At 45.4% G+C, this 25,975-nt stretch overlaps 1 protein-coding gene across 3 annotated transcripts in view; it reads right to left on the bottom strand.

The window, feature by feature from the left end:
- Positions 1 to 25,975, bottom strand: part of LOC138503099 (protein argonaute-1) — a 582,484-nt gene that overhangs the window by 465,229 nt on the left and 91,280 nt on the right. For all 3 annotated transcript variants that reach the window (XM_069622604.1, XM_069622605.1, XM_069622606.1), the window contains exon 3: positions 19,338 to 19,458. In XM_069622604.1, coding sequence (XP_069478705.1) covers positions 19,338 to 19,458 — 121 coding nt within the window. The remainder of the gene's footprint in view (positions 1 to 19,337; positions 19,459 to 25,975) is intronic.

The raw sequence follows: 25,975 nt of genomic DNA, 5'->3' as shown, positions 1-25,975 counted from the left end.
GCATTGGGCGCATGCGCAACCGGGAGTGCGGAACCAGGCAAAAATGCATGAAGCCATCACCACGAGCAAGCGCATTGCTTTGCGTACTGTTATTTGGTAACAGCTATATACTGAGGTATTTGCAGCAGTATGTTTTGCAATCTCATCTGATGAGATGTTTTTATGACCGCTCCAAAGAATTGTTTTGTATTGCTTGGAAGGTGACTTGATTTTTTTCTCGTTGATTCAGAATCCCAATTGGAACAGAAGATTGACTGTTATTTGGGTATTTTGCTTGCAAATTTGAGGGGATTCCCCCGTTATCAGCCAGTTGTCCAAATAAGGGTACACTGGGATTGGTTATCTGCGTAGGTGCGCTGCCAGAGGGTAACACCTTGAATTGGTAGGGTTGATTAGTTATTTTGTGCAGGAATCTTCTGGGGCTGGCAACATTGAAATATGAAAGTATGCATCTTTCATGTTCAAGGTTGCCATGTAGTCCCCCCTGTTTTAGTTGTGGGATTACATCTTGTAGCGTTGTCATGCAGAACTTTTGTGGCTTAACATAGGTGTTTGCAGGGCACAGATCTAGGACAGGGAGAATTGTTTTTCTTTGGCACAAGAAAGTACATTGTATAAATACCCTTTTTTACCTGGGTTGCCAGGACAATCACTATGGCGTATTTTAGTACCAGTACCATGACCCCTTCTGGCAGGATGTGTTGTTCTTCCTGTGCAGTTTGTCTTTGCGGGTGGTTGGCTAGTGTTTTTATTAACTCTATGCCATGCCCCCCCCGCCACGGTGGAAAGTACCCAATTGTCCTATGTGATCTGCTCCCACGCGTGGGTTAAAGTGAGAAATATGACCTACTGGGGAGGCATGGGAGGCGACCTGTAGTGAGTGGTCATTGCTTAGCAGGGGTGAGCCCCCTCTTGAGGAGGAGGATCTGCCTCTACTTCTGGACCTTTTGTGGCCCATTTGAAAGTTCTGTTGGGAGGACTGTCCTTGAGAGGAACCCCAGGACGAACTCTGCCTGCCCTGGTTGGAGGATCGCTGAAAGTTTTGTCCTCTGAAACGGCATGTATTTGAACCTCCCCTCTGCACAAGGGGTGTGTTTGTGAGTTGTCCCAGGGATTTGAGGGTATCATACTTTTTAGTGCACCCTCGACCGCTTTGCCGAATAATGTGTTGGGGACGATGGGCATCTTTAAAAGGGTAGCCTGGTTTTCCAATTTGAAACCCTATTGATGAAGCCATGCATGGCATTTGAGGAGGGTACCTTCTGCCACAATTCACCCCGCATTGTCTGCTGCGTCCAAGTTATTTTTAAGAATGTAGTTTGCTACTTGCCCCCCTTCAGCGATAGTTTGTAGGAGCTGTGTCTTTAGGGGTTCTGAGACTGAGTCTATTTGTTGTGTTACTTCGTCCCACTTCTGGCAATTATAGCAGGACAATCGCATAGTGTTGTTATCTATCCTCACTTGAAAGGCAGCCGAGGAAGCTACTTTCCTGCCCAGGGTGTAGATCTTCTTGCTCTCCTTGTCAGGAGGGGCTTTGGCAGTGGATAAAGGTGCTCCTGCTCTCTTCCTTGTGGTAGTGACTACTAGAGAGTCAGGCTTTAGCTGCCCCCTAATGTACAATGGTCTGATGGGGCTGGTCTAAAAATAATTAAATGTGTGGGATTGACCGCCCTTGTCAGGTTGGGGGTAAATAGAGAAGGGTGTATATGCCCCTGGACAGATTGAAGCAGTGGGATGAACTGTGCTGCAGATCTGTTATCCCCAAGGATGTCCTCTACGAAGTCTATCGATTTGAGCTTCCTGGGTAGCTACCTTAAAGTGTTCTGCACCCTTTAAGAGCAGGTCATTGTACTGCACCTGCTTGTCCACTGGAGAATCAGCCACTGGTTGGTCGGTTTGGTCTGGGGATTGGATGATGTATACATCATCATCATCATCGTCATAGTATTGATCTATGTCCCCTCCAGCCCCTTGGTCGCTTGTAAATGAGACAGGGTCTTGGGAGCATTGAGAGTCATATTAATATGTGTCCGGGGTCACATCCGATATGACAAGGTATTAGTTTGTGTTGTGTCCAGGCAGGCTCTTTCAACGTCAGGCTGTTTTTTAGCTGTGTAGGGTCCCTGGAGTCTGGTAAATTGATCTGGGTGTTGATCAAAGAAAATTACAAAATTAGACATTCTCCTCATGACCCTATAAAACTGTTCCGAGGTCCACTGGGAGGAGCTTGGCAACACTGAGGGAACAGGTATAGGAAGAGGCTCTGTGGCAGGGGGATGTTTGTGATGCATTGCCCCTAACAGGGTGTATTTAGGGGTAGAATAATCCCTTATCTTTGAACCTTGTGATTTTGAGGCTTGGGGCATCGAGGACTACATTTTTTGATGTCTTTGCCTTGAGCAGGGTATCAGATGTGTTTCTTAATTAATGGTAGGAGCTGTCGGTGCGTCTTTCGACGCCTGGTCGCCGGAACTCGAGGACTTCCCTGATTTGGTTGTGGTGTCGGAAACAGACTTTGGTGTCTGTTTCGTGGGACATTCATGTGGTGATCGCGACCATGATGGCCCAGAAGACAGGGTCTTTTCAGACCTTCCCTTCGACACCCCGTGTGGCTTATCGGTCAGCGACATGGTTAACTGTGAGCCATGGGGAATATGCTTAGTGTGGTGGGTCATGGAGGTGCTTGAACTGCCGGGTGTCTCCGTAGCAGAACCGCCGGCCTGCCTGTTGGAGTCGGGGGCTCGCACACGGGAAACCATCAGTTCCCGATGGCCTTCAGCATAATTTAGGACGCTGACATCGCTGGAGGCTCTCACGAGATCCTTGGTGGCCTCAGCCTGCATGGCATGGTGGGACCAGTGCTTAGATTTTAGGTCCTTTGAAGTTTTTGGCCTTAACGGTTTGCAGGACTTGCACAGTTTATCGGCGTAGTCGCTAGGGAGCCAAAGGTTACACACTTGGTGTAAACCCTTCCAGGGAACCTTCCTGTTACAGGAAGGACAGAATTTAAAAGGAGTATTTTCCATAATGTGGAAAGATGGCAGCCTGGTGGAATATAAGGAAGTATAGGGGAATATGTATTCTCAAAGTGAGATGGAATATGACCTCCCCCGAATCGCTCTACTGTGCAGGGCTGAGGCCTGATGGGGCCTAGATAGGCAGCAAACAAAGTTCATCAAGACAGGGGTCATTGTTATCGACGGACGGTCTTGTCCTCGAAGGCCGTTGCCGGAGATCTTGTGGTGTACAGTTCTCGAAAGGACAGAAAGTCTGTCTAACGTTAAACTTTTCATAAGAAATGGCGTCAGCCAGTAGATGGAACTCTGCGATATGTGTCCGACTACAATGGCGGAAAAAACTATCTGGGGTCCTTGACGCATCAAGGACCATGGGTACAGTGGACGTCCCACTAGGGATAGTATTACTGGCACACCCTGTGAAAGTCCCTTTTCAAGTTTTGAAAACAAAAAATGTAATACTCTGCGGCTTCCACTAGATGGTAGCCTATGCATAGCATGTGAAACCGGCCTGCTGGTGCTATTAGACCTAAGTGCTGCATTTGATCTCCTTGATCACCAACAGCTACAGTGGGCATGGAAAAATGTGGGCACTTTCCTCCCAAGAGTGTAAATCTTCTTGCTCTCTTTATCGGAAGGTGCTTCTGATAAAGCTAAAGGTGTTCCCGCCCTTTTCCTTGTCGTTGTAACTACCAGTGAATCTGGTTTTTATTGTCCCCCGATGTAAAGGGGGTCTGTGGGCGCAGGGCAGAACATTTTCTCAATGTGCAGTTTTACCGTCCGCATTTGATTCGATGTTTCTAGAGAGGGTTGAATTCTTCTCTGTATTGAATGTAGAATGGGTATACATTGGGTTACGGCCTTTTTGTCTCCCAATTTGTCCTCTACAAAATCCTTGTCTAATTGTGTTTCCTGAGTTTGAATTTGGAAATGCTCTGCTGCTTTCATGAGCATGTCATTAAATTGTAGTTAGTTATCCACTGGTGAGTCTGCCACCGGCGGGTCTATGTGATCAGGAGAGGGTAAGATGTAAACGTCTTCTTCATCCTCATCATGGTAATGACCTACCTCTCCTAGGGTATCTTGCTCCTCAGACTCTGTATTGGGATCAAGAGATAAAATTGGTCTGGGCCTTGCTGAGGGGTGACTTGAAGGGTGTCTGGACGTGCCCTTTTTGCTGGGGGTTGTGAAGACGTGGTGTTTTGTATGCTTTCTATTGCCTGGGGATTTTTCTCAAACAAATCTGCCATAAAAGACATGCGTCTCATCACTATCAATGTCCTCAGCAGACCATTGTGAGGACCTTGGTATAGTTACAGGAGTGGGAGGTAATTCTGGAGCAGGCTGCCTTTTGTGTTTCATAGTTGCAGCCATAGTACCCTCCCTTGGAAACACTGTCTTTCTCTTTATGGGATGCACTTTCTTTCTCCCTATGGGAATGGTGACTCTTCGAAAGTGTGTTCTTTCGAAGTTCTCCCTTTAAGGAGTGTCTCTGGTGCATGTTTTTGCACCAGATTGGACACTTTCTTAGTCTGCGTGTTTTTTGACAATTTCCACGTTAATGAGGATTGTCAAATTTTGGCGGACAGGAGAGCCACGTCCTCAGACACTCGGTTTTCAGCTGCTGTATTTGGACACTACGTCCCTGTCGGCTTTATCTCGTGACTTTGGGGGCCTGTCGTGAGGCGAACGTGATCTTGAATGCCCAAGGACAGGGAGGTAGTGTGCGGCCGTGTAAACAGTATTACCGTCAACTTCTGGCCTTGGGTTACGTGCTTTGTGTGGGATGACTTGTGTCTGCTAATGCCGCTGGGTGTCATCACTGTAACATCGCTGCCGGCCTGTCTGATGGGATAGGGGGCTAGCACGTGGGAATCCGAAGGTTCCCCATCGCCTTTGTTGTCTGAAAAGACGTTGATGCTGCTATCGCTGGAGGCACCCTCCATGTCCATGGCGGCCTCGGCCTGCATGGCGTGGTGGGTCCAACGGTTTGTCTTTCGGTCCTTTAGGGTCTTAGATTTGAAAAGCTGACAAGCTCAACAGTGGCCCTCGTCGTGATCCCTCGGAAGGCAGAGGTTACACAGCCGGGGCTTGTCCTTCCAGGGAAATTTATGGTTGCAATTGGGCCAAAATTTAAAAGGTGTATTTTCCATAATTGGTTGGAAAAGCAGCTTGGCGAATATAGAAAAAGGAAATATGCATTCTTTTAGTAGCCTAAGATATGACCGCCCCCCACTCTCCCTACTGTCTGGGCCGAGGCCTAGAGCAGTCTTCGAGGCAACTCTGCGTCCAACACGTTTGTCCTTGTAACCATTGTCGAGGGGATTGTCGAAGCTCGGCAATATACACGACAGAAAGAGAGACTAACTCTAATTACATTAATTGCGTTATCCGAAAAGGAACTCTGCATTTTAGCATCTGACGATAATGGTGTAACAAACTATCTGAGAGACGACAACGTATGAATGACCATTTGTACAGGGGACGTCACACTCAGGATAGTATTACTGTCACGCCCTGTCAACGTCCCTTTTCGAATTTCCAAAACAACTAATACTCTGCTGCTTCCACTAGATGGCCTATGCATAGCATGTGATGTGATCTAATCAGATTCAACAAGCCTCACATATATATATCTATCAACCTGATACAGGTGCTATGTTACCACATTAGAATACAATCAGCAATGCTTGGATATTCTCACAGAATACGCAGCACAAAAACCTCTAAATGTTCCCAAAGTTTGTAAATTGAATGAGAAGAATATGACTCAATATGTAAATATCTAAAGGCAACCATGGTAGCAGCAGTCTAGCATACGGACATAAATACGCACAACAGAACGAAAGCACCACGAGAGACACGGACAAGCCTTACAAAACTAACATCCCAATAGAACCTGGGCTGTTCCAACTCAACTGATATTTGCCTGCAGCAGGCAGAGCAAAAATAAAAACAGGTGTCCCCCCAGCTTTTGACCCTATTAATACAGTCCTTGCAATACCAGTGTAAAGTTGAAGATACCCTACCAGTTGCTTACGGTAAGGCACGGAAACCTAAAACAGGGAGTGTTTGGATTACATTCTGTCGAACATACCATTTCATTTTTCTCTTCCCTAATGCCCATAAACCTTTATGAGAGGACATAACTTACGCCAATCCTACTAAGAAGATCTGTCGGAGGAATACACAGAAATTGGTGTGCGCCAAACAGCTGGCAAAAAACGAAAATCTGGCCAGAATGCTACAAATGCGCTACAGTTGTCTTCCGGCAGACCCATCACCTCTGATACCAGAACATCCACTCTAAACCGCAGCTCTCAAAGACTAATTCGAGTCGTGCTGCAAAAGTCACATACTCGCTTTGCTCGTATTTGATCTTGTGAGCAGTTGCTGCGATAAAACAGGCTCACTGAACCACACATCAAGGGCAGCCCAAAACAAACCAGGGCTGAGTCAACACCCCAGCTCTGTTCTTTAAACTGCCTCTCTAACCCCAGTGCTCACTCTGCCCAGCAGTTTACTACAACTGGCCCCTCAACCAACCCGGGCAATACCCATACGGATCTCCATAAGAGTTAATACTCCCTCTTGAAAAAAAACACTATCTGTCAAAACAATAGACTGCCATAAAAACCCACTGTGGAGCAAATTACGTTTCTTCTCTCTCTCTCTAGAACTCTATGATGAGAGGTTACCAGTCACAAAGTACAGGGAGGTTTTGTTTTCATTAATGATTCTATTGAGTGGAGGTTGAAATGGGGCAACTTGATCAGTCTCCTTTCTCTCTCTGCCTCTCTCTTAAACAGAGTTAGCCACTAATATGATACAGGCAACAGCCGCACCAAAGTTAATATAAGGCAGCCGATATATTGAATGAAGCATCTCTACTTCCTACCAAAATGGATAAAACTCCTGTCAGTTTCTTTTTCTTTTCTCAAAATGATATCACTGCTGATGTAAGCAGTGTAAGGCACAACTCTAACCTATGGGACTCATTTTACAATTAACATGAACTGCTCTCACAGTAGACCCTCCTCCCTTGCAAACCTTCCCACTCCTACCTCACCGTAGATAATGGAAAAACAGGTGGGAAATGGGCTGGTTCTGCAACCTCTGACAGGAATAATCCTGTGTGGGTAGCTGCAATTGCCGCCCGAGGCCGGCTACTCCTCTGGTTTACCCTTGCGTTGCTCCTCCCGGTCAGGGAGAGGCCGCTTTCAAAACAGGTTTATGGGCATTAGGAAAGAGAAACATAAAATGGTACGTTGGACAGGCTATAATTTGAACACTCCCTGTTATAGGTTTCTGTGCCGTACCCTAAGCAACTGGTAGGGTTTCTTCTACTTTACACCGGTACAGCAATTCAGCATTACCTGGAGGAGGCGTGTGTGAGCAGATACATGTGGACCCCTTTGGAGTGCCTCCTTGGCATATATTCCCACCCAGATAAGACCAGACATATAGTCAAGTTCATGGACCTGGCCTGTGTACTGGTTAAACAGTGTATTGCTATGTCATGGAATGCATGTGCTGGCCCTAGCTACAGTGTGTGATGGAGCGATTTATCAAGATGGTCTATGGATGAGACGGCTGAATGGTGCGTGGCATTGGGGACGTATGAATGAGCCCACTGCGAATTTGGAGGACTCTTCTGCAGGTGATGTTCTGCGATTCGGATGAAAGGCTGCAGCCACTTGCACATAGATCTGAGATGCCTGAAAGATGATTTGTTGAATTGATCTTGTCGGCTCTGAGCTTCGTGTAGTATTGTGCCCCTAAAATGGAGACCCGCGTGATGGCTCGCCATTGTCGTTTTGTGCATAACGTCAGAAGACTACACCTCAATGCCTGTGTAAGCAAGCCTGCTATTTGCCCTGTTATTTTTTTGTGTTATGTTTTATATTGTATCTCCTTAAATATCTATATGTGATGTTTTTGAAATGTGATGCTTTCAAACTTCAATACAAAGATTTTTGTTTTAAATCCTATGGAGGAGGGATAAAGGGGTAGACAGGGACATTAGTGCTAACTTACCGGACCTGAGTCCTAAAATATCTTTGTGGATCATCTTTGGGTCGCTGGGGGAATCGCTCCTCTGCAGTTGATGCAAGATGCCACCTCTGTCAGTGAAGTAATGCAGAATCCAACGAGGCAGGCCTCCTTATGACACTTCTCTGGATAGAGGAAGTCAAAATCCAGCCACGAACACCATTTGCATGCAACGACAGGCATCCTTCCAATCATGGTCATAGACGCTGTTCCAGGACATGTTCCCTTGAAGTAGAGAAGCTGCAATTTAGTGAGAGCGACTTGTGGCACAAGCTGGCGACTATCAATGTTCTGGAGTCGATCGCAGAACAGTGATGTTTCTGGAGAGCTAGCCCACAAGGGAGCTGGTCAGTCCCCGGAGCAGTCCAAGGACACTTCCAAAGGCTCAGAAGAGCAGAATCCTCGGGAAGGCATTGAGACTAGTTGGTCCCATTAGGTTCAGTATTCTGTGATTAGGAAGAGGAGCAGAGTTTCAACGGGGCGGATACTGGAAGTGATGCTGTGCAACTTCAGGAGTCTTCAGCAGACTTCTCTTTTCAAGGGATTCTTGGCTCCGACGTAGATCTGAGGAAAAGCTGCAGAGGTCCTACTCTTATCCAAGAATCGAGCTGGAAGCAAATTCAAGCCCACCAATCCAAAGGATCTGCACAATGCATTTTGGCGAACCCAGTTTCTCCACTTTCGACTAAACTTACTCACTAGAAAGGGAAATTATTAGCATTCAAAATAATTCTCTTAACCAGCTTTCTGCTCCCATTACAACCAACCAAAATCCAGCAAGTCCATATGCTATCTATTGGAACAATATCCATCTCAAGTTCTTTGCAAGGTTTGATTTTTGAGAACTTTGTACATAGCGACACTTGGCTAACCTCTGTTGAATTTTGGTTTCGATTGTGAGCGTGTCGTGTTCCCTGACAAATGCTGTATACAATTTTTACAAACAATTAACTTGCGTAAATTAAAAAAGATTTTTACAGCGCCATATAATTGGATTTCACAATTATGTTATTTAATTTTCTTTTTCCAGCAGTGATGATTTATCGACAGATTTTATGCAAACAACAAGAATGATTTGTTTTGTAATGTTTATAACAGTGTAAGTTTTAATTTTAAACCAACACACTGAAATATAAAAGCCAGGACAGTATCAGAAACACAGCAAAAAGAATGGGGTTCCATAGAAACCTATGGAGGGAAAGTTGTAAAAAGAAAACCTTTTGAACACCCACCGGCCCAGGGGTCAAAGCACTGACAAGGGTCTTCAGATCAGGCAGAAGAGCAGGGCTTCACTGGCACTTCACTGGAGTTGGTGCTGGTCAGCTGCATGGGTTGTCCTCAGGCTGTCAACTGGCCGCTCTTCTTTGTAGGGGACTTGCCTCCAACAATGATCTGAAGAATGGCTGCAAGAGTGCTCCATTTATCCAAGATCTGAACTGGAAGCTCGCCCAGGTCCACCAATGGTAAGGATCTGCACCATGTAAACTGGCAGTAGCTCTCCAATCATGGAAGGCCACTGGCCACAACTTTGGCTTAGCAACAGACATTCAGGCACCAAGATGTGTACTAGGACCAGGCAGTCCCAGCCCCCACATAACACAAATCACCCCTTTGCCTGGGCAAGCAGCAGCTTTTGCTGGGAAAGGGCATCCCATATATGGCAGTTCTGGACCTGAGAGGGCAGGAAGAAGGCTAAATAACAATATGGCCAAAAGGACAAGCAGAAACCTCATAACATGGCCATTTTGGGGTGCTAGCCATGTATAAGTGCCTTAATTGATTAATCTTAAAAATAATGGCTGGAATAGTCTAACGGTCACTTTGGGACGAAATCTTTTAAATATGAAACAAAATTTGATTTATTGTATATATAAATGTATGTAAATCTTTCTTTTTTAATGTGGTTTTGTAAAGACTCTGAGTCAAACAAATAAAAAATAATAATAAATAGGAGCCACTGACGTGTGTTTCGGACTTAACATATGAAACTCCATCTTGTCCTTACGCACCACCACCAACGATAACTCTGGACCTTCGTCATAAATACCATCACTTAATATTTGGGAAAATTTCCATCAAGACCTCATCAAGATCAGTTCTAGTGACTGCATTTAAATTAGCTTCCAACTAAGGAGATGTTATTCTTGAAAAGCGACGAGAACACTCAAAACAACCACTGCCGGTTTTGTAACATCACAGTTGAGTCCTTAAAACATTTGGTCATCGAATGCTTAGTCCTAAAAACCCAAAGAAGTGCTCCCCTAAATGGAAACATGGAAGAGGGGTGGCGTGCACTCTTTACTGGTGACAACCTTTTGTGTGACTTGTGCAGTAGTTGATTATCTTGACAAGCTATTAAAAGGATAAAATTGTAATAGAGAGAGACGGAAGAAAGAAATTAAATGCAAGGAAATAAAATTTAAGGACATCTAAAATAAAGTTTGTAACAAACAAATATTTCTAATAAATGACATAAAAATACCATCACTTACTTACATCAACAGTTCCACATGCAGCACCTCCAACCGCTAACACAAGAAGACTGAGCCAGGAAACCATGACGCCCTAACACAGACAAGAACTCACACCAACTCTTACAAGGCATTTCCAGAATACCCACAAATCACTGCAGAAAAAAAATAAACTGCTCTCCACCTTTTACAGTGACATACAAACTTAATGAGAAACGCGGCTACACTGCCTTGCTAAAGGACACATACTTATTGACCCATGCAACAGCTACATATAAACAAATGGAATAACATCTCTCAATAACTGCCACCAAAGAGCAAAGAATGGCATGAATTTCTCATCCCCCTGAGCTTTTCATCGCCTTGAGCTGGGCTGATCGATAACATCAACAAACTTACTCAAACCTCACGGTATGCCTAATGGGGAGCCAGGAGAGCCTACCGGAGAGATGAGCTGGATTTTTCCTGTAAAGGCAGGCGTGTGTGATACACAAGGCCCCCGGAGGGGGTGAGACCAATATGCAACCCACGAGTCAGTGAGGCTGAACAGCCCATGTTGGGCTGAACGATCCAACAGCCTACAGAGACATGAGATTGGAAAGAAACAGAGAGGTTAAAGAGATAGAGGACCCAGGCCTGGCTACTTGAGACTATAAGAAATAAAAACACCTGGGAGGGGTGAACCCGAAACAAAGACCCTGTGAGTGTTAGAAATACCAGATAATCAAAAGGTATGAAGGACCAAGGGGTCCAGTCTGGGCTGAGAAACCAGCACCATGGAGGGGTGAACCTGAAACAAAGACCCTGTGAGGGGGTGATAGCCACCAGATAATGAAAAGGTTGGAAGTACCAGAGAGCCCAGTCCGGGCTGAGAAACTAAGCCACTCAAGAAGGATGGAGAATCATGTGAAGCCGAGACTAGGAAATCCCATTACTTAAGACTCTGAAATTCCATGGAGGGGTATACCGGAGACACAGGCTACAAAGTTGAACGATTTACAAACCCAAGTGTTGCATTTAAGGAACAAACTTTCTAAGTTAAGCAAGACTTTGGTGAGGGGATCAGGAGCCCCCTTTTTGTATAGGAACTGCATGAACAGGCTGAGACCTGAAGGGCCAAGAGGAGAATTTGAGAGACAATCTGGAGGGTGGGAGATGGGGGGAGAGGGCAAACACCAAAAGCAAGAGGGGAGTAAGAACACTTCTCCAGGTTAAATTATGTTTTCTTATTGTTAGTGGTAGGGCCAGTCCATAGGATAGAATAGATTGTGGGCAGAGGACAAGGTTTATTTGTGTAAGACGTCCTGCTGAGAACCTGTTGGTTATTTTCTAGAACAGGAAACATTCATCATAGAAGTAGGGATAAACAAGGCATTTCTTTACTTTAATAAAAAACAGAGACACTTTAAAACATGTCTTCTTGTCCGTCTCCTATGTCTGGCCTACCACAAAGTACAGGACGAATTACCATCACCCATGCTTATAACTTCAAATGCTACCCAAGATTTCTCTTTTCCTTCTAAAGAAACAACAGACCTAGGAGAAGAGCACCCATGATACAGAAGTATCAGCATCCCACGCAAAGCGCTCTGAGCACTCGAATGGAGAGCTAATGGTAAGAGACATGAAACCTGGTGCCCCCATCAGAGATCCAATGCTAGCGACATACAAACAGCACCACCGGAGGGAAGCAAATAGGCAGGAAACAGAGCTCCTATGTGGCAGTTATTGAAGCCCATTGACTGGGAAGGGTCACCCAGAGCACCAGAGACATACAATAACCCCCCACCTCAAAAACAAAAGACTGCACTTAACTTAAAGGTGGACACCATCCAACATAAACTGGGACACTGTAGGACTGCCATTGTTATTCCGCTGCAGCCCCGCTCCGAGAAAGGGGGTGGTGTTTAAGGCCTATATGAAGACATTGTTGTATGTACAACCTGCCAGGTGGGGAAGATGGAGCCAGATTGGCCAGGCATAGCAGACCAATCAGAGGATAGGGAGGAGGTTAAAAGTAACACCTGAGTCCAGGACGTTGTGGGTTGTTCAGGGGAGGTCAGACGAGGAGACAGACCAGGAGAAAGGATGGTGGAGTGGAGTGTGGAGGGGATTTTTGGAGCAGGCGAACCATTGGTTAGCGAGTGCAAGTGGTCGTGCATTGTGAGAGTGTGGCAAGCGTATTTAGGAGAGGGAGTGTAGAAAAGGAATGTGAAGTAGTTGTGTAAGATCAAGGAGGGTGTTATATAGGATATGATATTTTATTTGTATCACGCTCATATACAAGTGTTTCAGAGCGTGACGAGGCAAGGGAGAACAAAACAACAATCTTACTAGGCCCTGTGAAACTGAGAATGCGCAAGTGCAGCGGAGAGGGAAGGATGAAAGTGCAAGGGAGAGGAGAGAAGTGGAAAGTGCTGAGCAAGAGATAAAACAACATCAAGTGGTAGTGCAGCCAACAAGGGGGCACGTACAAGGTTAAGGGCACAGACAAGGGGTGTCTAATAAGTGCAAGTAAGGGGACTGTAGAGCTGCATATACAGACCAAAGGGTCGGCAAGGGTTGCCAGGAGGCAGTGCGGGTGTGTGGCTGGGTGGGCAGGGTCCTGGGTCCGAAATCAGAGGGTAAACCAGGTGCACGGTGCCGAAGAAGACAGATCAGCAGGGGAGGAGGATAGAAAGCAGAAGCAAAGAGGAAGGTTTTGAGGTGCTTCCGGAACCAGAGATGGTGCTCCTCAAGTTTCAGAGAGAGGTCCCAGCTGAGGAAAGAGCTTAACCCCCAACTCATTTCTTGAAGAAGCAACTGACCCTGAGTGAGTTGGAGGTGGAGGAGCGAAGGGCTCCAGTAGGACGGTATTTAAGGAGGGAGAGTTTAAGGTATTGTGGACCCATGCCCCAGAAAGCCTTGTGGACAATGCAGAGGGGCTTGAATTTAATCCTTGCAGCCACTGGGAGCCAATGAAGAGATTTCAGGGCTGGAGAGATACGATCCAAGGACAAGTCTCGCAGTCCTGCTCTGGATGAGTTGCAAAGGGTGAAGAGTAGAAGCAGGCATATTTAGAAAGAGGCTGTTGCGGTAGTCTAACCTAGAGAGAACCAGATCTCTAGAGACAGTACAGTATGCTTCTGGAGGAAGAATACCTCTGAGAAGATGCAGTTGGTAGTTTGACTTCTTAGAGACGCCAGATGTGAGGAGAAAAGGAGAGTGTGGAGTCGAAGATGACCCTGAGGTTCTTAGCCTCACAGGTGGGAACAGGAAACGGCATAAGGGAGGCCGGCCAGAGAGTGACAGGAAAGGAGGGTGCAGGTGTGCCGATGAGAAGAATCTGTCTTACTGGCATTAAGGCAGAGATCATGGGCGGAATACCAATCCTAGATTGCAGACAGTCCGAGATGAGAGAAGGAGAAGAGGTGGCAGAGGGAAGCCTGAAAACGAGCTGTGTGTCATCCGCATAGCACTGAAAGTTGGAGCAGAGAGCGGCAATGCGGTGGGCAAGGGGTGCCAGGTATTGGTTGAACATCCAGGGATAGAGGTTAGACCTCTGGGGAACACCACAGGTAGAGAGTGAGATAGAGGAAAGGAAGGAGGCAAGTTGGACCTGAGAGGGTTGATCAGAGAGAAAGGTGGTCAGCCAGGCCAGGGCCTGATCGGTGATACCCAGGCAGAAGAGAGATCGAGTAGGATGACGACAGAAGGGATGTTAGAGTCAAGGTTGAAGAGCAGGTCTTCACGGACGTTCAGGAGAGCAGTTTCCGTGCTTCTGGCAGCTCTGAAACCAGACTGATGGTCATGGAGACAATCAACAGAATCGGTGTGAAGATTAAGCTGGGAGATAGCCAGTTATCCAGGTGTTTGCCCATGAAAGGAGTGATGGAGATCAGGCGGTAGTTAGCTGGGCAATAGGGGTCGGCTGTGGGTTTCTTGAAAAGAGGGTGCACAAGAGCGCTTCAGAGGCAAAAAAGGTTGCAGAAGTCAGCCAGGGCAGGAGCAATAGTGTCAATGTGGTCCGTGATGGTTTTAGACGACCAGTTTTGACAAGACAAACCTGTTTTGACAAGACTTTCATACATCGAACTTGTCTAGAAACTTCGTCAGGGGAAAACAGAGGAAAGGAAGGGAAAGAGGGAGGGGGGAGGCTGCAGGAGGGCCAGAGTTAGCAGATAGGGGGAAGACGAGGAGAGGATGAGAGGGTGGACAGGATGTCCTGGGGTTTTGAGATGAAATGAGAGGCAAGGGCTGTGCAAAGGGCCTGGGGGACGACCAGAGAGGTAGAGATTGCAGCAGGGTTGGCCAGCTCCTTGCAGATTTTAAAGAGTTCAGCCGAGTTGTTAGATGCCACAGAGATGCAGGCTTGGATGTCGGCTCTCTTCTTAGTTCGGACAAGGAGACGGTATAGCTTTTGGAGCAGGCGGCAGGCCAGTTTGTCAGAGGATGTACAAGAAGCCCGCCATTTCCACTCAGCCACCCTACACTTGTGTTTAGGGGTAGCTAGGTCGGAGTCGTACCAAGAGTTCCACTTGGCTTTGGGCTTCAAGCGGCTCCTCATAACAGGGGCAAGAACATCCAGAGCATCAGAGATAGAAGAGTAGAGCATGGAACTGGCTGTGTCAGGATGCGAGTCAGCCAGAGGAGGAGGGGGAGAGAAAGTGGTGGTGAAAGCCTCAAGTGATACACGTTTCATGGGTTGGATGGCAGTGTTGAAGTTGGCTTGGCCTGAGGGGTAGAGAGGGAGAGATGAGAGGAAAGGGGGGAGTGATCACTCCAGGAGAGAGAGGTGGTCAAAGGGATGGAGAGGGGAAGGTCAGAGGCGAGCTCAATATCCAGCGTGTGTTTGAACAGAAGGTGTGGTGGAGCAGAGGTAATAGTGCAGAGGAGGGAGCAGCAGTAGTGTTGTAGAGGAAGAAGTAACATTAGAATTTGGCAGCAAGGCTTAGAAAGAGAGAGACATAAGAAGGACAGAGGAAGGCGTAGGGAAAAGAAGAGGCAGAGTTGCCTGGAAAAGTTTAGCAAGACAGAAACATCAGAGTAAGTGAGTGTAATAAAAAAGACAACAGGGTCAGTGCAAGAAACTCATGGTGACACCAGTAAAGACCAACACAAGTGATCACAGTTCAAGCGTGTATTAAACTGTATATGTCGGGTGGAAAAATGCCTAAGCTAAACCTAAATCTAAGATGGGAGCAAGCTACGACCATCAAATAATAATAAGGCAGTCCTAGTGGCGTCTTGTCAAATAGAAGGGTATATACTAAGAAACCTATTACCAATTCTTACAACTAAATACAAAAGGGTATGGGATAAGAGTCACAAGAAAGAAGTGTTCACAAGTCAGGATGTGGTAGCCGGGGTTCTCCCTTCCCCACATTTGGAGCACGGGACAAGGCGGGACTCCTGAGCACAGCACACACTCGAGCATCCCCAGCACAAGATGACAGTTCGGCTCTCAGCTATCAGAACCTTCGGTGGTTAAGTCTCCTTTCTTACAAAACGTATCTTGCCTCGGAGGACCTGATGTGTTCCAAAATAAACAAAAGTTCCTTTCTGCTTGTACTTTGGGTGATCCCTTTTCACCCTTTATCTCCCTCTTCTGGGTTCAGACCATTCTTGAATGTTAGCCTCCCTCCGTTGGGTTCACCATGGCTTTCTTCAAATCAACTTCCCTTATGGCATTCACAAATCTTAATGTCTTTTTAAACAGTTCACTGTGGACTTCCCTCTGTCGGTTTACATTTGTCAACCCAATGTTCATCGTGACTTTAGGCTTCCCCCACTTTCCATCTGCATCCCTCCATCGGGTTCACTCTTGCCAAGTTTTGCCAATCACACAATTCCTTCTACTTTCTTACGATGCAAGATTCACTTCACTTACCTTAACATTCATCTGTACAGGGAATTTTGCTAGACCCCTGTATGACCATATTGACCCCTTTCTAGCGCCTTTCCCAAAACCATCTGGTAACGGTAGTTTCAACAATAGGGTGTTCACCTCAGAGCTTCTCGAGTGAGCACCCACTTGGTGCCAGACCCCTCTATAGCTAATTTTCCCCTCTCGTATCAACAGTTCTTCATATTTTCCTCAATTAGCCATTTGCTTCTTTTGTTCAACACAGTTCGGTTACTTATCAGCTCTCCCCTCGACTCATCGCCTGCGATGAACCACTTGGCTTTTCTTGTCTGTGGAGTCAAGGACGGCAGCACGGTAGCAGGTTTCTCTCGCTGGCTTGGTTACCAGCAGAGGAGGGTCCTGGGTACCGTTGACATCTGCTGCATCACACGCTGGCTATTTTTTGCGGTATTAAAATTACTTCCACAGAGGTTTCACGGCTCTTGGTCAGAAAGGGCAAGGTCGCGTCTCTCCTCTTCACCCTTTCGTTTCTTGCCACCTTTCTCCTCCTCTTAAACTGCCGTACTGGGTTAGCTGCCTCGTCATGCGATCTGCCTTGCTCATATCGTGCTCTTGTGCTCCACCTTTTATCCCTTCGGGGAAACAAAAGGCCGTCAGGTATGTGTAATTCTGGTCAATTGCCTGACTCTGCCGGACCCCTGCGTTGGGACATGTCAGGTAAACGGCTCTGGTGTTCATCCATTGTCTTTCGTGGTATGCGAAAGCATTTGTGTCGGATAAGGGGCCGGGGTAGAGTATTTGAGTATCCTACGTTGTAGGATGGGGAAAAGGTGTTATAAGAAGGGGGATGCCGCTTCTCACCCATCGTTGCCCGACTTCTACTCCCCGAGGACCCCCCATCCAGGTGATCCTTCCTCACTGGTCCGCCCCCAGGGACTGAATCCAAAAGCGATGGCTGTGTCCTGGCTACCTGGGTGACAGATCCCCGGGCACTAGTCAGGGAGACACCTTCCGGTATCTCAAATCAGGCAGAGTGACTGAGAGGCACAATCCATCATCCCCTTTTTAGACAACTAACCCATGGATTGTCTAGTGGGAATCTGGGAAATCCCTGGGTGAGATTAGGTAGAGAAAGCTTTTGGCTTTAGGTTATCCACTGTAGCGTAGTTGAGACGAGGGAGGGACAACCCTATGGGCCTGAAAAACCGACTAAAACCCTTGAACTAACTCCGAGCCTCATATTCCTCGAGTCATCTGTGACAAATATCAATTTTAATAATCTCTGTCTATTGACAAAAATAGTAAATGGGGCGGTCAAATTAATAAGGATAACTTAAGTACAAACCTGTTCAACTCTATTGAGGTTTACTCCCTTGGAAACAGGGACATTACAACTATACCTGAGGTTTCTAAGTATCAGGCACTTATCTCTGAGCTCTACAGAGCAAACACTGGGTGCCATACTTGCACTTCTCAAATTGCCTAACACAGAAAATATACTTCTGAAGATGGAATATCTCCCAAAGACGGCAGCTTATATCTTAGTACAAATGAAATTAAAGCGTGTGCACACAGCATTCAGAAAAGAATGTAAACCCCTGCGGCTTTGTTTACGTTTATGGTCATCACTATACATACTTGTATAACTTTAAGGGGGCTCAAGCTGATGTCAAATATACAGGAGGCAAGATGCTGTGTAAGTTTATACATGTGAAGGACATGGCCAACCACATCGGTCTTCCAAATTTGTGGATCGAAACCGCCTCTACCAATTCAAGCTCTATTGACTGTGGGACTGGTTACAAGAGGGCATTTCACGAAATAATCCTTCCAGATCTTCATTTGAAGCTTATCCTATGGTAATCTCAATCAAGGGTGCAATTCTTACCTTGTTATATTTATCCAATAACCACGTGCAGCCTTTATGTCAAAATGTGCTTAGTTATTCTGTCGTTGGCAGTGATCAAAAACTCCAGTAACCCACATGTAAGCAAGATCTGCCCCGTTTGTGACATATTTTGGGAAATGCAATAGCACTTTATCTGCCCACAACATGAAAGAATTTGGTGAAAGAATGTAAGGCTGTGCTTAATAAAGTGAAAAAACAAACCTTCAAACAATGTCAATCTTCTGCAAATCTACTTCAATATGATTTAATGTGAACCATTTGTTTAGTTGTCGTTAATAGCTCACACAGCTCTGTTGCTGTGTTTGCAGTGGCTAATTATTGTGTATAGGGTGTGGTCATTGGGACAGAAGTTATTAAAATCAGCGTGCCCTTTGGCAACTTGATTAACAATAGTACACAACTGCATGTTAACAAATAACCTGTGGCATCAGTTTTAGAATGTTCCAACATTGCTTGCCCAGATGAGCTTGGTTTTAAATAGTGTATTAGTACCGGGAGAGGGTCAACGAGCTTGTAACAACCAAGCTCATTGGCCCTCGCAGGGGCATTACCCGGCCGATAAGGCCCCGCTGCAGCTTCGGGTTCCTTCCACGAGTGGCAGCTTCACTCGGACCTGTAACTATGGGCCCTGGGGCATTACCTGAAGTGGAGGCTTATTGCTTAATTCATTTTTATGGTTATTTAATGTATGTACAGGTTGTATGAGTTAGTCCAAATAAAGCATAACTACTGAAAACTATTAAAATTGGTCTCTATTTTATAAAAATGAAACAATAAAAATAGACTTGTTTAGAGGTTTTTAACTCGCTGGTTTTACTGGAGTCTTCGATGACCTGTACAGCAGCGTCCCCTTGGACACAGATCTTCATTGGTATATTTATCACTTCATACAAACAAGCAAATAAAAGGATGGTGGCAGTACCCATCCTCTGAAACATAATCCAGATTTTGTGACCATTTAAAAATATCAATTTTTAAATATGAAAGATTCACTTGCCAATGTGAGGCTGGACTGCTCTCGCAGAAGGTTTCCGAGAACTCACCCGCTCATGGCCAATTGGAAGGGCCGTGACTGTGTAGATGTTTTTTTTGCCATCGTAGACTGGTTTGCGGTCACCAAAAATCTGAGGTTTGAAGTGCTGTACCATGTATTCCACCACTTCCCTGGGGATAGAGAGACATGAGAGGATGCAGTGAGAATAAATATTTGCTGATGGCGACCAAGATTCTTGTCCTTCACTTTGTCAGCGAGTTGGGCAGGTCTGCAAAGAGTGAGTGTGTTGGAGGATCACACTTGTGATATATAGGGTTGTGGTGAAGTAAAGGCAGTGCCCATGAAAAAGGCTGGATCAAAGTATAATCAGTTCAACATACACAACAACATTAATCTCCTGTAGAGTCTTAGGCAGAGAATCAGTAGACTAGCCCATTTTGAATTCCCACGAATGCCACAGTAGCACTGGTCTCTGAAGAAACCTAAAAAAGATAAGCGCAACACTTCCCATGTCCCCCTCACTTCACAAAAGCCAAACAACACCAAAGAGTACAACAACAAACTTGTAGATAAGCATAACCCAGCTGAGGAAATGTTACCGATGGGTAATCCTAGTTCACTATTACAGGCATTTTGTTTCAAGTCACAAACACTGAACAGCTTGGCCAGTGATCAGGCATCTCAGAATGCCTAGAGAGAAAATTAGGGATTCAAATACCATAAACATAATTGCTTATCTGGCTTTATTTGCACTTTATTTTTCATAGTTTATCCTCCATAAAGTGCAGCAGTTATTGCTGAAATTGTTTCTCACACTACAGTCTCAATAGAAAAGAAAAAAGAAAGGACACACAAGCAAGCAAATAAAAGAAAAAAGCAAATGTGACATGTTGGAGTCAGTGCTTTTTTTTCTACTACTACTATTTTTTTTCCCATAGTATTTAAAGGTGTTTAAAATATAAACATTTAATTATTGAAGGAGAACACTTTGCTCAGAATAATAGCGTGATGAGCAATCTCTTTTACATGATGGAAACAAAAGGACAAAATGATATTCATGTAGGTTCGAACCAAGTGACCTTTGGGTAACATGGGTTGGAGTGAACATAGACCGACACATTTTTGTAAATTATGAAATGTGAGGTTGGCATCATGGAAGGAGATACAGACAGCAGATTCTAAGTTGAACAATACTTTATTAAAGTAAAAATCAGGATGGATGAATGCCTAACCTGCCCCAACTATGGAGGGAATTCCCTGCCTAACGAAACTTAGGAAAGTCTGTCAGTATGTTAAACTTAAAGGTCCCTCTATCTCAAAATCCTATACTTGCACTTACAACTATTACAAACACTGTGCTGGGATATACAACCAAAACCTCAATAGGGATTCCAACATTAAGGTTCTGAGCCATTTCCAGCTCTGGCTTATTTGTTCAGCCTCTTCTCAAGATTGTTCATAAGTTCCTTGTAAAGTTCAATTCATCTTCCTTCAAACCACCAAACAGAAATACAGTTCTGTTGCACTTCCCCAATTTCAACACAGTCCCAGGACAACACAGTACGAAGACACCAACACTTAGGTTTCCGTTCCCCAAGTTCAGTGTCACCTTGTAAATAAAGCACCTTAATAACAACTCTGGGAAATACAGTTAAAAGATACCAAAGCTTAGGGTTCCCTTCCCCAAGTTTATCGTAAGTTCTTAAAATAGAAAAATAGCTTGCAGCATTGATATTTTCACAAATATTTTACCATTCGGGACTCCTTCCACACCCCCCACCCCCCAAAGTCTGGTGGCACTTGGTTGTCAGCTTTCACCACAACGAGTTTCAACGATTGGTAGCAAGACGTTCTCTGGCCAGGGTGCAGTTTCAGACCATAAGTCCACCCATTACAGGTCAAGCAACCAAGAGCTTACAATCTTCCTTCAAAGTTCACATAATAAGCAGTTCACATAATTCGGCTCACACTTAGGTTTTTTTGGTTTCTCAATGCAGAGTAAAAAAAGGATGCATACATGACAACACCCTTAATTAGGGGGGAAAATCATGATTTTTCTGTCAAAATTGCTGCTATTTTTGAGTGTGTCCCACCTAAAATATCCCTAACCCTGAAGCAGTTCAATGGGGAAATGTCTTTCTCCAACTTCCCGTGGTAAAATCTCCCTCATAGGCGTTCCAAAGCATTTGAATGCATGAGAATGGCTGTTTGTCTTTCTTTTTATCTTTTTGCTTTCTCAATGCAGAGTTCAATATTCCTTGAGAAGTCTTATTTTATTCAGATAAGGGGAACAATCAGTTCTGTTTTATTGGTTTAGTTTCATTCAGTTTATTCCATTTGCAATAACCTTTTCACAAGGGGTTTTACATTTCAGATGTTGCTCCCACTTGCTGTCTGCACACAGCTCCCCCTTTCTCTAGGAGGTTTGCAGTTTCATTTATGTTATGTTATTTGGCATTTGTATATCGCCTTTTACCATTATTATGATTCCAAAGCGCTGTGGGTTTAACGCCCTCGGGGACCGCAGTCCAGGTCAGTGGAGAGAGTAGTGTAGTACAACGTGCATGGGTGCAATCTGTTTGTGTGCAGCCAGTGTGCAGTGGGTGATGTGTAGATGCATACTAGCGTTAGCTGTGGTGTGGTGTGGTGTGGTGTCTGTGTAAGAGCAGCAGAATGTGTGCAGTAAAACCAATGGAAATGGTATCTGCATTTTGGCAGCGATGGTGCTTGAAGGAGATGTTATGTGTGCAGGTAGGCCGAATTCGAGGGGTATAGCTGCGTTCTAAAGGCTGTTGAGGTGAACGTGGCTGTGTGTAAGTATGTGTGCAGCCAGGCTGAATTATTCGAGGGTTGTAGCTGCATTCTAAAGGTTTGTTGGTGCAGAGGAAAGAGTTAGTATAGTGATGTGTTTGAGTGTCTGTTTTCCAGGGGGAACTTGTTTCAGTTCAACTTCTGGTCCCTGTCAAGTGCGTGGAACCTCCCTTTATCTTGGTGGGTCACATATTTTGGTGATGCTTGTTGGGCGAGAGAGGGAGGTCAGTCTCAAAACTCATGTTCTTATTGCATAACTGCTAGCACTATCTTCGGTCGGCAATTTGTTAAATTGAATCCCTGGTAGGTATTTCTACTTGGATATACCCAGAGAGCTGAGATTAGTAACAAATAAGTGCTGCAGCGTTTCTTGCTATAGTTCTTCATAAGGATTTGCAAGTGAGGCAACTCCAGCTTTGATAGTGTATAATTACAAGTCAGTTATTAAGTTCATAGGTGCCGATTAGCGCAAGGGTTTCTAGTTCTGCTAGATAGAATTAACGGTCGGTAGTTCTGTTATAGACATTCAATGGCAGGAGAGATTAGAAGCTTAAATGATTGGACGCCCCCCCACCCCTACTTCTCCCTCTCCTACCGATATCTAGTTCTGCTCTGGGATGCCAGGGGTGTAGCGTTAGCAGGCAGGTGCCATCTAGGGCAGATTGCGTGGTGCATAATTGCTTGGCCTTGATCAAGTTCAAGAGTGTTGGTACTTGGGTTACTAGTCTTGCACAATTGCCCATGATTAACGATGATAACTGGCTTTTAGGATTTGGCGTGTGCCGAGTTCCAGTGGATGAGGTGATGAATGAATTCTGTCAGGTGCAGAGTTCTGTCAGGCTGCCGCTACGATTTAGAATTCACGTCTGGACAGAGGCCCTGGGTGGTGGGGTTGGAGATCGTCAGGCCTGACGGTCTATGGTATATAGAGAAGCGTTTCACAATGAACTGTCATGGATGCGATCACCCGGCGACCAAGACTCACAGTTTTAACAAGCACATCTTTCTTCCTTACGCGTGTTCTTGGATACTTTGTATTCGCTTGCGGGGAAACGCACACCGGATTGCTGTTTGCTTTTCACTCACTGGTTGGCTTTTCTTGGCTCCAGTTACCTCTAGCTTGTCGAGTTAGCATCACCGATTCTTCTTGTGGTGTCGGTATCATGCAGTCTCAATAAAGGCTTCCTATCCTCTGTTTGGGTCTCTGTGGAGAATTCTGCTGGATGGTCTCGGCATCCAGCTCCTTGAGGTCACACTACCACCTGGTACTGCTTGCCACAGACAGGAGTCTGCTCGCTGCCGGCTTCTGCACCACTGGAGTCACTCTTCGTTCTCCACATCCTCTCGACTGAGGACCTTCCAGAATGCCCTGGCTTCTCTCTTTTATGTTCGAACTTCCCGGGCTTCACCAGCTCCGTGAATACGATGACCTAATGTAAGTCCTCCTTTGCTTTTTATGTTTCTGAGCTAGGTCCTCCTGAGGGGAGAAGGGAGAATCATCTTTTATTGTGCATATTTAAACCTGCATAGAACTAAGTTAATTGTATAAAGGCCAAATAGCAAGAGAAACCAACCGACAGTGTCAGGGACCGTTTCATCAGACGAAACAAGGTTAACAGCCCTAAGGCCCCCATCGGCCCATTATTTGAAGAGGAAGGTTTTAATGGCTTTGCAAAACTGATAAAAGGAATTAAGAGCTCTACTTGCTTGAGGGAGGCTGTTCCACAGCCTCAGACCATAACCAACAAACATTCAGTCTCCCCTTGCAACATAAGAGGAAGAGGGGATTGACAACAGCAATTGATCCCCTGAACGTAGCATACTACTCAGTGGTAGCGGCTAATTTTATCTCCCACGTACAAGGGAGCAACACCAATCAAGCTCTTAAATGTCAAACACGCCACCTTAAAATGAATTGCGTCTTCCACAGGCAGCCAGTTTAATGTCCGGTGAGAGGAAGTACCTTATCGACAGACATCTTACGACAGTGTTCTGTGCCTTTTGCAATCTTTGATGCTGTTTGACCGGAATACCAGCAAGAAGGCAGTTTCAGTAGTCTAGATGTGAATTCACCAATGAACCTACTACAACAGCATGATCATCTTCTGGGACAAATGACAAAAACTGACATAACAGGCGCAAGGAGTAGAAAACCACCTGAACCTTGGCACCGACCTGTATTGAATTGGAGGCAAGCTTAAGCTCAGGCCCTAAAAAACATGGAATCTGGGGGCACTTCCCTACCGCAAGGTGATGCATGGGTCCAAACAGAGCAACCTCTGTCTTGGACAGGTTGAGTTGCAGCTGTTCTATCTTTTTCCTCCTTCTCTTCTCTTTCTTACTCCACAGTTCAAACTCTTCACAGTATTCTCTATTTGCCATGGAGGAGTGATCAGCATTTCTCTGCCTCTCTTCTTCTCAGTGAATCTCCACTAGATTTTAATACTGGAAGTCGCATTAAAATAGCAGATAGTGGTTTGTTCAGGATGTGACTACTGAGACAGTGATGGTCTGGGGGTTCATGGGAAAGTGGGACATGGAGTTGCTTCACGGAATGCGAGTCCTTGTCCTCAAGAGGGGAAGTCTCTCCATGTGAGGTCCTGCTGACCGCGTCCCTTAGGGGGACTGTTGCGTAGTGGGCTGAACTCCCTAGCCTCATAGGGAAGGGCTCCACTGTAAGGGAGAAGTGACAAGATCCTGTGAATCTTCAGACTCCTTAACAGGAGGACAGTGGGGCAGCCGTTCGCAGGATCAGTATAGTTCAAATTAGGCAGGTGACAGTTTCACGGGAGTACACCACAACCCTCTTTGTTCACAATCACAGCAGTGAGATTGTCTAAGCAACCTGGTCATTCTGAAAGGACAACCTGTAAGAGGAGGGAGAGTTGTAATCTTTACACAACTTCTATTCCTGTTCTGTATGTGGCAATAGGGCTATGCTGCTGCCCAAGTATAGTGAACGAGTTACGCATGAGAATCAGGTCTGCGCTGTTGCTGCCACACCTGTGCTGCAGTTTAGGACGATTGAAAAGGACACTTGCTTTGCCTAATAGTATGCAACTTTTTAAGGGGCGGGGGAATGGAATAGCCCTAAAGATGACGTGTACTGGTGACTTATTTCTAATTTGGAATGGAGCAGAGGGACAACGGTTAGAATATGTAAAATGATTTAAGAGGAATGCCATTAAGCTGGAATTAAGTTTCAGTCAAAGCAAAAAAGAATACTTTTTTGGATAAAAAAAAAACATCAAGGCTAAGAGACAATAATAGCTTGACTAATATTCACAGTAATGGCTCAAAACCTATGTCTACACTACACATTAGGAGGACTTGTCCGTGTTATCTTAAAAGCAGCATCACTTTGGGAGATAGGACTATAAGCAAGTGCAACTGCTACAGTAAAGCTGACTGATCTACCTCAAGTGGGGTCATGAAAGATTCCAGGTGAACCGACAATTGTTTTTGAAAGCGAACCCCAATTTACAGGAGCACCCCTTAAATATTTTGGGGTACCCCCTGATCACGCTCAAACCAGTGTAAATGCACCCCTCTAGGGAATTAAGGCCATGAGTCTATCTTGGAAGAGATAACAAACTTTAACCTTTACAAAGATGAGGATTGGGGCGAATGGCAGAGGACTCTGCCATTGCGACCGCATTCTGTCTTCCTTTGCTGGCTCCCATGTCCTGGAGACTGGTGCTGGGCCTGGGGCTTAAATACTCTTGACTTGCTTACTGGATACCTGCAGAGCTCATCCTGAATTGTCCTTCTTGCCTTTCGAGGGATGCTGCAGTTCTTCATTCTGGGATGGCTATGTTCTGTTTGGGACAGGCTACTTAACATAATGTTGCCTCTGCAGGAATACATTGTTGCTTT

This window comes from Ambystoma mexicanum, chromosome 11 (assembly GCF_040938575.1).
Source record: "Ambystoma mexicanum isolate Mex_15411 chromosome 11, UKY_AmexF1_1, whole genome shotgun sequence".
NCBI lineage: Eukaryota > Metazoa > Chordata > Amphibia > Caudata > Ambystomatidae > Ambystoma > Ambystoma mexicanum.
The sequence above is the reverse complement of the archived record's forward strand: the minus strand, read 5'-3'. Positions and strand labels throughout refer to the sequence as shown.